This window comes from Pogonomyrmex barbatus, unplaced genomic scaffold (genome assembly GCF_055798465.1).
Source record: "Pogonomyrmex barbatus isolate J1 unplaced genomic scaffold, ASM5579846v1 scaffold6, whole genome shotgun sequence".
NCBI lineage: Eukaryota > Metazoa > Arthropoda > Insecta > Hymenoptera > Formicidae > Pogonomyrmex > Pogonomyrmex barbatus.
In genome coordinates, this window is record NW_028297160.1 from 5,686,501 (window position 1) to 5,697,724 (window position 11,224).

General features: G+C 30.2%; 2 protein-coding genes across 14 annotated transcripts; both read right to left on the reverse strand.

Moving 5' to 3' along the window:
- Positions 1 to 28: 28 nt before the first annotated feature.
- Positions 29 to 6,416, reverse strand: LOC105424202 (uncharacterized). Of its 8 annotated transcripts, none has more exons than XM_089082404.1 (10): positions 6,008 to 6,415; positions 5,648 to 5,778; positions 5,393 to 5,535; positions 4,605 to 4,740; positions 4,326 to 4,422; positions 3,541 to 3,648; positions 3,220 to 3,260; positions 3,062 to 3,106; positions 2,128 to 2,284; positions 29 to 1,974 (listed from the first exon to the last, which is right to left on the reverse strand). In XM_089082404.1, exons 2-10 carry the CDS (start codon positions 5,662 to 5,664, stop codon positions 1,789 to 1,791), a joined length of 930 nt encoding a protein of 309 aa, XP_088938530.1. In that variant the 5' UTR covers positions 5,665 to 5,778; positions 6,008 to 6,415; the 3' UTR covers positions 29 to 1,788. The 8 variants fall into 8 exon arrangements, with proteins under 8 accessions (XP_088938530.1, XP_088938527.1, XP_088938526.1 ...); XM_089082401.1 differs by having other exon boundaries at positions 4,326 to 4,452; positions 5,657 to 5,778; positions 6,008 to 6,414; XM_089082400.1 differs by having other exon boundaries at positions 4,326 to 4,452; positions 6,008 to 6,414.
- A 1,100-nt stretch (positions 6,417 to 7,516) lies between these two features.
- On the reverse strand, positions 7,517 to 11,019 carry LOC105424239 (uncharacterized). Of its 6 annotated transcripts, none has more exons than XM_089082397.1 (5): positions 10,602 to 11,017; positions 10,381 to 10,528; positions 9,940 to 10,039; positions 9,532 to 9,878; positions 7,517 to 9,044 (listed from the first exon to the last, which is right to left on the reverse strand). In XM_089082397.1, exons 3-5 carry the CDS (start codon positions 9,983 to 9,985, stop codon positions 8,421 to 8,423), a joined length of 1,017 nt encoding a protein of 338 aa, XP_088938523.1. In that variant the 5' UTR covers positions 9,986 to 10,039; positions 10,381 to 10,528; positions 10,602 to 11,017; the 3' UTR covers positions 7,517 to 8,420. The 6 variants fall into 6 exon arrangements, with proteins under 6 accessions (XP_088938523.1, XP_088938521.1, XP_088938525.1 ...); XM_089082395.1 differs by having other exon boundaries at positions 10,381 to 10,533; XM_089082399.1 differs by having other exon boundaries at positions 9,532 to 9,875; positions 9,940 to 10,025; positions 10,381 to 11,019.
- Between the last annotated feature and the right edge of the window lie 205 nt (positions 11,020 to 11,224).

Consider the following 11,224-nt stretch of genomic DNA (forward strand, 5'->3'; position numbering starts at 1 on the left):
CGGAAAGGAACGAGAAATGGAGTACGAATTATTTAATAGCTGGCAATAAAAGTTTTTCTTTAAACAATTTTACACATTCTCATTACACCGTTCCGCGTATTACACAAGTTTGTCACGGAAGTTTCCTCAATCAAATGCGTCGATTAGTCGCTACAGAGAGAATCATTTGTGTATCTATCTATCTATATATATATACACACACACACACACACACACACACACAAAGAATCTGGTGTATGGTCGCGTATTATAATAATAATAATAATAACATTAATAGTAATAAAATAATAAAATGATTCATAATCTTACATTATCAGTGTATTGCAAGTATAAAACTTACATAGAACATCCATTCTTACATTATTTCAATAGAAAACGGATTAAGTCGCCTATGTCATAATCGGCATTTTCACGTGGTTCCAACATTTCTACGTTCGTCCGTCTGTTGCTTCATTGAAAACACATTAAACAAAAAAAATGGCAATTAATCGGCGATAGCAAATATATCGATAAGAAACGTGCGATCTGTGTTTGCGATCAAAGTTCTGCAAGTGATGGCCGATTTAATTATCGTAATAATATTTTTACAACGTGAAGGATTGCTATTTGCTTTTTACAAAATGTAACTCGCGTTGCAGCTCGCAAAAAAATATATTTATACTTTCCGCTAACATTATGTTTAGAGAATTATCTGTTTATTTATAATGACTCAATTTGCGATACGCACTAAAGTTGGGTTTATTCTACTTAGGTATATCTTCTTTATTGCTTAGGATGATCCATAAATCATGCATCAAAAAAGAACATAGAAAATCAATAACCACCAATGCAATGCATAAATATGTTTTTAGCTTTATTAGACTAAATACCTAAATTCTTATATATATATATATATATATATATATATATATATATATATATATATATATATCATATAAACATCAGGATAGTGATATATATATATATATATATATATATATATATATATATCACTATCCTGATGTTTAAGTTTCTTCAACTTTCATTACAAGCTAATATACTTCATTAAATTTTCAGCCTTTTGTTTCACTAAAAAAGAAAAGAAAATAAAGAAGAATCAATATGATGCGCTTTCAGTTTATTTGATTATGTCATAGTCAACACAAAAAAAGCCATATAAAAGGATAATTTTGTATCGTTTTCCAATTTTCATTTAGAAAAAAATGAAAATTAATATAAATCATACAGAAATCCAATATTTTCTAAGAAAAATATCATAGACAAAAGATAAACTTAACATTCAATTATTTTATATCATATTGAGTAAAAATATGCAGGATATTACAAAAGCAATTAAGATATTTACTGTGATGTGTAACTTTTGTTTTATAATATAATTTGATAATTTTTCAAAGATCCAAATATAATGAAAATAAAAATTCTATTCATTCTATCGATTCAATATTTAATAAAGAAAACGTTAGGTCGTTTGTCGATCATTTTGCATTTCGTACTATATAAAAAAATATCACAATATCAACAATGATTAAAATAATGAACGCAATGCGTAATTGTCAGTCGTTCAGCTCATGGCTGCTATAAATTTCCCAATAATTGAAATATTGGGAGACGATGTGAAAATTAGATTTTCAATAGGACGATCGTTCTAAATAATAAGAAAATTCCAAATAAGAAGATATAGTATAATGTAATTAAGAAATCAGCGCGGTGCGCGACTTATGACTCATCCTGCAGCTCAGTAATTATTATAAGGAGCAAAGAGCCAAAATTTTTATTACACGAAGAGGATTAGTTGCTGGCTAATGCCGCCATTGCGCGAATCAACGTAGCATTCTCTTCGCGAAGTCGTTCTCGTTCCACAGCCATCTCATGCTGTTGCTTTAAAAGGCGAGCCTCAAGCGCCATTATTTTATGGTCCCGATCTTCCAGAAGGGATAACAGCCTCCTGTTTTCCTCTTGCGCTCGTTCAATCAGCTGCGAATAATATTGCATTTGATTGTCAAATTATTAATATAGAAAATAAATCTTATTTTCTGTTATGATAATTAGGTCTCGGAACGTCTTTCTTTTATTAAAAATTCAATTTACGTAATTGGGCATATTTTGTTTAATTTATTTATGACTTACTTCGTGTGGGTTGTCACCCGTTGGCGTCGGCAATCTGGGTCTGACAGTCACATTGACAGATGTCTGTGGTTCATGATTGCCATGATCCGATTGATTAATGCTGTCGGATTGATTGAGAGAATCGAACTCTTCGTCGTCGGCCTCCAAATCAGAATGACTAAAACGCAGACATCAACAATCGTATGTAAATCATGTTTCACTTATCATATAGATTATTAATTTCCGTTATCATACGTTATATGCTATTTATAAATCGCATTAGGCACGACCATCGATGCAGATACAAAGAATATCACATATAATTTTAATTTCAGTATAATCAGTACATGTTAATTTACATTAGATTTTTCAAGATATTTGAAAAAATAATTATTATTAATTATGTATAACTTTGATAAGTAAAATAAAAATTTCATACGGTTTTTGTTCGTGTAATTTAACATATTTTGCTTTAAGCTCTTTATTTTATAATCACTGTAAACACATTTTTCCAAATTTTACTATATCGAATTATGACAAAAAGTACGAATTATTATTCTTTAACTATGCAATGATATAAATTATATAAATATTACGTAACATGATAGACTAATTAAGTTTTTTATTAAATAAAATTAAACTCTCAATTTTTCTTTTTGTTTCAAATACATTCAAATCTAATTATTTCATATATTATATTCTTTATATCCCAACAAATGCTTCATGTGTTTAAATTTTCTTGTTAATTATTTCATTACATGACTAATATTGCTTTGTATTATTGTTAATATTTTGGAATATTATTACATGTTAGTTACATGGGAATATAGATTCAGAGAACATGATAGATTAAGCAATTTGTCAGTCGATTAATCAAGATTTTCTATTAGCTCTATCGTACTTCGTACAGGTCGTGCCTAATCATAGTTCTTTCGATACGATGTCACGCACTTACCAACTGTGCCTAACTATACATGACCTGTATGAAGTACGGTAGTGCCTAGAAAGCAGTCGTGATTCATTAAAAGAGATAGTCAAAGACAGCTACTGCACCATGATAAAAACGCTCGTTTCCCAATTATCATTAATTACGTGTGAATATGCGTGAGATACCTTTTGTTTCGTCTTTGCGCATACATTCTAGCGTTCCGCTCCTGCAAAATGATGCGATGATAAATAACTTAGAAAAGATTTTATCTACACTTTGCAACAATAAGAAATGTCCTTTTACCTACGTCGAATGTAAAATATAACACTTAAATCTCTCTTTCTCTTAATACAAAATTTAATAAAAAAAAAAAAGTCTAGCGTAAACTACGTGTAAACTGTGTGTGAACTAACTTCCATCTTCTCATACGAATCTTTTTCAATGTACATGTTTGTCAGAACGTTCTGCATATGTAAAAAGTAAAAAGTGGAATTGACTGCACTTACTTCTATTAATTCGTGATCAAGAAATTCATTGTGATGCGTGTTGTGCTTAGTTTCAAGGCAAGTGCCGCTAAGCTCCTCCTCGTCTTCTCCCGTACTACCTCCAGTGCTCTGAGAAATTATACATTTTACCAAATGTCCGAGATATTTTTTATATTTAAACGTTAAATAATTAAACTATATTTTATAAGTAATAATTATTACCAAGCTTGATGTTAAAATCCATGAAAAATTTTAATACGTGAATTAAAATTAATATTTTTATAATTTGAACTATAAGAAGCTTATATTAAGCATTCAATTACTTTAAGTATTTAATTACTTTAAATATTTAATACTTAAACAATTATCGTATTAACATTTTTTCTAAAGATAGTAGTTCACCTTTATTCACCATATTTTTTTTTGTTTTACAAAATTTTTTCCTTAAAAATTTAATGAAAAAATAGCAATATATTCTTAACTCTTGATATCAACCGACTACTTCAATCGACTACTTTAGTAAGACGTTGAAAATCTAAGATTTAAAAGATTCAAAGTAGAGGATCAAACTTGTTTGTGTATGTGTATATTGTGTAAAAATTAAAAAATAATTGAAAAGAATAAATTTCAAGAAGTTAGAAACGCGAGAGTAAGATGTAAGATTTCAATAATGCTTATGTCTAGAAATAATTCGCAGTCCTACATAAAAATTTCTCGAAATTCTAAAAGCCATATCATTACTATGCTTCATTGCAATGAAATTGAATCGATTACTTATGGCTTGATTGACGATAACAATGGCGAACCTCTGTCGATGGTAAATGCACGACTCCTGTGCTACGCCGTTTTTCTCGGAGTTTCCGTCGATCGCGTTGCTGCTTCCCCTTGTTTATATGCGTTGGCCTGTGCAAACAGGATACGACACTAAAGACACTAGAACCAGATCCAGAAAGTAATATTAGGCAATTACGTAAAGTTCCGTGCATCAAAGATGCTGTTGGCTAATGGACACTCCAAGCGCGACAATAAGTTTCCATGGTTTTTTTTTTCAGCTTCGTAAGCATATACGATCGCGATTTACATACCGGCCGGCCACACGTTTATCCTGTTTTCTTATTATGGGTTTACTTTGAGGATTTTCATGCTCGAGCGGAAGCACAGGATTCGAACTTGTGTCATACCCTGCAGCACCCTGCGATTCTTCAACATCGGGTGTATTTTCTGTGAAAAAAAAGGATGAATCGCTTAAATCGACAAGGTCAAGTTAAAACATCTGATCATCACAAATAGTTTCCCACATTATGTTTTTCTAAGTCATTCTTAAATACTTAGGTCATTATTTAGAATATCTCTAAATTATTAGTTTTAATAGTATCAATTTAATTAAATTATAACGAAACAATAATCAAATATTTGATTATCGTTTCGTTATAAAATAATATAAAACTCCGCCATCTTTTTAGCTCTAAATATGGAACATATTTTTCATATCTGGTCTTTATTTATATATATATATATATATATATATATATATATATATATATATTTTTTTTTTATTTTTTTAAATTCATAGGTATATTTTATCAAAATATTTGTGTTATTTATTGCTTCTATTTAAGACTCATATATAAGCTTCAAAGTAAAGCTTTAAGAAATTATTTATGCTTTCTTGAATTTAAATATCTGCCACTATAATTTTCTACACAAAAAATTTTTAAATTTTTTAAAAAAATTATTAAATTTATAGTCTCCTATTCTTTATCAATATTTTTCTAATTCTTCATTCTCTGTTTAAATTCAACAGTAAGTAAGAATAAAAAGTTTAAAAGTCTCGAGTTATGTAAACGCTTTTAGTAAGCTGTTTAACACGTACTTTGAAAGCTTATGGAAGATACATCTCCTGTCCTTGCTGGGCCTACTCTAGGTCTACTTCTGATTTTAGTTCTCCTGGTATATTCAAAATCGTTCTCAAAGTCTTCCTGGCTAACAGAGCTGGACGCCATGCCGGTGATATCGCTGCAATGTAAGAATTCGCTTGATTATAAATGCGTCGCGAGACACATAACAGCACCGTCCGCGCTGCGTGTGCGTGTTGTGCAAAGAGAGAGAAAAAAAAATGGGTCCTTACAAAAAATACCTGGACATCTGAACAAAGGATAGGTGACGTGCGACCTATACTTGCGGAGGGGTTGATCCCGTTCCGTGCGGGTGCCCGTGGAGTTTATACCGCACGATTTATGCTACTGTCTCGGGAATCGTCTGAGAAAAAGGGAGAGGAAGAATAGTCGAGAGGAGAATTTTTCTTTTTCTTTTCTTTAATTCTTTTTGAGAAACGAGCTCGCGATTGGCGAAATAAAAAAAAAACTGAACGAATGTAAACGAATCGAAAGTAAAAAAAAAAAAAAAAGAATTAAAAAGAAAAGACGCAACGTGTACAGGTAGATAATGCGAAGCCGTAATCGGGAACGGGCTAATCATGATGGATCACCTGAGGAGGAGGCCCTCGGCTGCCGATCCGGTGACTCACTGGCGACCCGAATGTGAGACTGACAGCTGTCAGCCAACGTGAACGGCGATCATAAACATCGGCCGGAACGGGCGCATAGCTGATGCGTAGCCGCGCGATCGGCGTATCGATCGTCGTGTTTGTGGCAAGTGAATTAAGAGAATCGGAGACGTCGAGGCGACTGCGTTCACCGTCCACCGAGGGCTGGCGACGACTCTCGTCCAAATGGAAATTGTGAAACCACCGCAAAACCCGCTACAACGACCGCCAATAACTGTCTTAAGTTTTTTCGCTTGTTGTGTGTCCACTGCGCTAGACCGCCCCCACCTTTGGCGTGAGCACGATGCGTAGTAAGTCAGGTGACAGACCGCACGGTGACTAGGCCGCAGCGATCGTGCGCAGCGGCTGTGCCACAGACGTAATAGAGAATAAAGAGCGGACACGAGGGCCGAATAATACGTAAAGAGAGAAAGAGATATCGCTGGCGATGAGGGGCGGAGGAGGCTCTCGCTTACCACACTGCCGATTGGCAAATTTAAAATTGAATTATTTGATTGGTTAATCCAATGGAAAATTTCCAGGTATCGATCGTTGTAAGTGGCTGGGTCCAATTGCAACGTCAAACGCGTCCTTTGGAGGGTCGATTCTGAAACGAGAATTGAAGATTACAAAAGTGAGAAAATTTACTATCTTTTGACATATGAAGTTGCAGATACTTTAGTAAATTTCCTCACTTTTGTAATTTTCACTGCGTTTCAAGAAACACAATCGATCCCTTGAGCTGGATGATACCACGTTGCTAATTGAATATCAGATTTTCTGATTGGTCGTCCACTGGACAATTTCTAAGCACCGGCCAATGTGAGTGAACGTGTCCAATTCAGACGTGGATAAAACTGGACGTTCCTAAATTTGTTTGAGCTGCGGTTCATTTTTATGTTCATTTTTATTTTAATTTCTAGTATAGGTAAGTTAAACTTTCATTTAACTTATTTTTTTATTTTTAAAAATGTCATTTGTCATATGATAAATTTTTTAACTATGTTAATTGATTAGGAAATGAATTTCTGGAGATTTAAAAACATTTTAAAGAGCATCTCGTTTGACCATTTTGCGACACGTCTACTTACATCAGTCGATGTTTAGGAACTTCTAAATAGATCAGTCGAAAATTTTATATTTAATTGATCAATTAATGATGACAATTGGATATCACGTTTATGATTTTAACAGTTTGAGCGATCGTTTACTGGATGTAAGATAATGAATAACGATTGCATTCAAAACAACACAACAAGCATACTACCTTCTCACATTTTTACATATAATATATATACCCCTTCTCACATTTTTACATATAATGTATATAAATATAAAATTTATATAAATTTTTAAGAATATAAAATTTTTTTAATAAAATGAGAATAATTTTAAGAAAACTCTACAAGAGACATCATAATTAACATTTCATCAGTAACAATATAATACATATTACATAATACAAATTTATTTCAAAAGATTATCTCATTATGTTTATAACTAACCATATGAGTACATTATTTTTAAGAAAATTATATAGATAATTGCTTAAAATTATATAGATATCTAATAGATCAATATTAAAACCGCAAAATTAAAGAAAAATAAGAGAAACAAACATATAAAGTTGTAGAAGCAAAATATTAAAAAATAAAATTATCTTAATATTTAAATTCAGTAAAACAATTTCTCGTACGATCAATCTATGAATGACAATTGATAATTACTTATAAATTTCCAAACGATAAAATTTAATCTATGCACACAAAATTATATTTTATATATATAAAATATATATTAAAGATAATACAAATATATTTTTTGCTTAATCTAATATTTTACGTAGAAATAGGCTTAAAAACATATTGCATAAGGATATATATTACTATAAAATCACTTCATATCATAGCATTTAATTGTTCTGTAACTTATGATCAACTTATTTTTAATTTTATTATCATTCAATTTTCTGAAACATGAAACCAATTCAATAAATCAACATTTAAATAGCAAAAATGTTTAAAATAATCAGAAGATATTAATTTTTAAGAATTATTAAAAAGTATTTTTGTAAATTAAGCTACATGGATTAAATAGATAATAAGATATACTTAATTTCAAATAGTTCCTATTTCGTTAGAGAGAACTTTAATTTACTCATGAGAATATTCAATATTGTAAATTAACCTTTTACTCTTAAAAATCATCTTTCAAGAAATCGATCAGATGAAAGCAATCAGAGAAACTTAAAAAAAAAAAAAAAAAAAAAAAAAAAAAAAAAAAAAAAAAAAAAAACAGAACTGTAGATCTAATTTTTATGTATGTCATCGTTTAAAAAAAGCGATTTATATTATTTTCATTTATTTTGCAGTCTGCTCAAACATTTTTCCTCCATGTGATTTGGTTTCTTACATCGAGAACATACACGACCTTGAGCTGGACACATAGACATAGCATGATCTCCACCACATCTGAGGCAATTTTTTACAATAGGAACTTTACATAACCATGAGAAATGGTTCACCTTGCCACAATTTCTGCACAATTCACCAAAAGCAAGACAACGTGATTGAACGTGATGCGTTCCACACTTACTGCAGTCGAATACGTATTTTATCTTACAGTTATCCGTAAAATGATTGTACCCTTTACACTTGTCACATTGTGCTCCATGAGCTGGACAAGAATTTCTGTCATGGCAAGTGCCACAACGAACGCATTGCATTTCAGTGAATTGCGAATTAGAAGATTGCGCTTGTACATTCTCGCGATTTTTTTGCAACGCAAATTCCTCGCACTGTTTCCAAAACAGCGTAATTTGATGAAGATCCAACGATCGCAAAAATGGTGCAAGATCCTCTCCTTTGGATCGTATAAAAAGCATAGCTTTTCCCGTGAAATTGTGACTTTTAATATCCTGTATAATTTTCTCCTTTACGATGCCCACAGGATCACTATGATTGCTCGCGATAGCAACAAACTATAAAAAAAAAATCATATGTGAGTTCACACATTCATATAAATCAGATGAGAAAGTAAAAAGGATATCTTTTCATATTTTAATATATATATATATATATATATTTTCATATCTGACAAGTGCACATAATAATGTACAAAAAATAGTTATCGTTGTTTTGTTCAATTATTAATTTTTTTTTATTATTTGTATATATAATCAATATTAGCATTACACATTTATAGACATCAATATTTTATATATTAAGATAATTAAAAATCATAAATTTTTAGGAAATTAAACTTCAAAATCATAAACAAGATAAAATTGAATAAGATGAAAATAATTCTTTAATTTAATCACATTTTCATAGTATTTACTTTATCACTCATCAATCAATTGAACATATTTTTAAAAAAGAACGAATAATTTTGGAATTTTAATAGTATGTTATAATTGCATTTTATAACAATATGAATTATATAATGCTGTTGCTGTTCCAACTTACCATCAAGTTATCAATATACTTATCGACATTTTCGTTATTCTGTTTTTTTCTATTTCCAAAAATGAAGTGTATATCCAACTGACATAATACTGTTTCTAAGTCTTTTACTTCATGAACACTTGGGAAAAGATTCTTATATGCTTCTTCTCCAATTGGTCCAATCAACATTAACATCACGATCGTCCACTGATTCTTATATAATTCTTTGGCATCTTCTTTCTGAAGAAAACTTAAAAATTTGTGTTTCCATGTACACCAACATCTACCAATGTTTATTCCTGTATAACTTAATGGTGCAAAGTTGTGATTTTTGTTAAATATATCCAGTGTTTGATTTCCATTCTCTGCTATAAAAGCAATAATATAACATATGAAGTATCATGTTAGAGGAAATATTTTACTACTTACCTATATTTAATTCATGAATATTTTCAATTTTTGTTTGTTCAGACATATTTTTCAATCCACTTTGTAATATTTACGTCAAAATAACTCTGTATATCATAAACTATTTTTTTTATTAGCTTAACAAGATTATTTTTTCAATTTTATTATATTATTTTAAAAAAGAAGAAAAGTACAATAATTAAAATATAAATAGAAGCTAAATTAAATAATCCTCTTATATAGCAACAATATTTAATCACGATATCTATTATAAATAATATGAAAAATTAATTAGATATTAAAATAATAAAAACTAATAAATAGTTTTAAAATCAAATAATTTTAAGGTTTTTTAAAAGCTATTTAAAAATGCGCTATTTAAAAATACGCATTGCTGATAACAATTGCCCATAGAAATATGAAGAATCGTATCTATTTATGGCCTAAATGATTAATACCTACTTCTTCTTATTTTCTACGCTGAGAAACGTATAATTACAGATGTTACAAAATGATGAAATCAAGTTATGCAAATTTTTGCTCTGGGGATTCCCCTGAGATTGCAAGAGGATCCTACATCCCACACACTGTATCTTGCATTCGGATTCCACTGCACTAATAATCACACTTTATATTACTTTACTCATCATTAATACTTATTAAAAGAGATATGTAATACTGACGAGACGGATTTTTAATCCCGTATAAAAATCAAGGAAAACAAGTATCTAACTTGGATACTTGACAAAAACGCTTCACATCTACTCTCAGTCTCTCACGTTGACGATACTGAACAAAAGAGTGTCTGATATAGTCGAGCTATATTTTCAAGCAGCGTTGCCACGTTGATTAAAACAACTGTTCGAATGGATACGTCAAATTGTTTTGTACATGCTTAGAAAAGAGACACGTTTTCAAAACATTGATGCGCTGAGGAAATTTTATATTCTCACATATATGTAACATACAACACGAGTGCGTTTTTGTACATCTCTCTTTTTATAATTTTAAAATGTCACATCCTTGCGATTTTAGCCTGATGTGATTCGCTTACATTATTACAATGTGCTGTAAATGTTATTGTAAATTAAAAGACGATATTTAAAGAATGCACTGATAAATGCTCATTTGTGAACAAACATTGTCACGTTATTTGTACATATGTACAAAGATATTTCAGAATTATCCATACAGTATGGAAATAATCTTAAAAAAATAAAAAATAGTTTTGCTTTAAAATTGTTTTATTATTCTTCAAATTTTTTATTATTTAAAACATTAAATAAAAAATATTTTAGCGCGATAT

Excerpts from the sequence above, each read along its gene's own strand:
- LOC105424202 (XM_089082400.1), bottom strand. Across the intron at positions 3,261-3,540 it reads TTGATCACGAATTAATAGAA|GAGCGGAACGCTAGAATGTA; the intron begins GTAAGTGCAGTC and ends ATCATTTTGCAG. Across the intron at positions 1,975-2,127 it reads CGGGTGACAACCCACACGAA|CTGATTGAACGAGCGCAAGA; the intron begins GTAAGTCATAAA and ends TATTATTCGCAG.
- LOC105424239 (XM_089082397.1), bottom strand. The coding sequence starts at position 9,985 with ATGTCTGAACAAACAAAAATTGAAAATATTCATGAATTAAATATAG. Across the intron at positions 9,879-9,939 it reads TATTCATGAATTAAATATAG|CAGAGAATGGAAATCAAACA; the intron begins GTAAGTAGTAAA and ends TTGCTTTTATAG. Across the intron at positions 9,045-9,531 it reads AGTATATTGATAACTTGATG|TTTGTTGCTATCGCGAGCAA; the intron begins GTAAGTTGGAAC and ends TTTTTTTTATAG.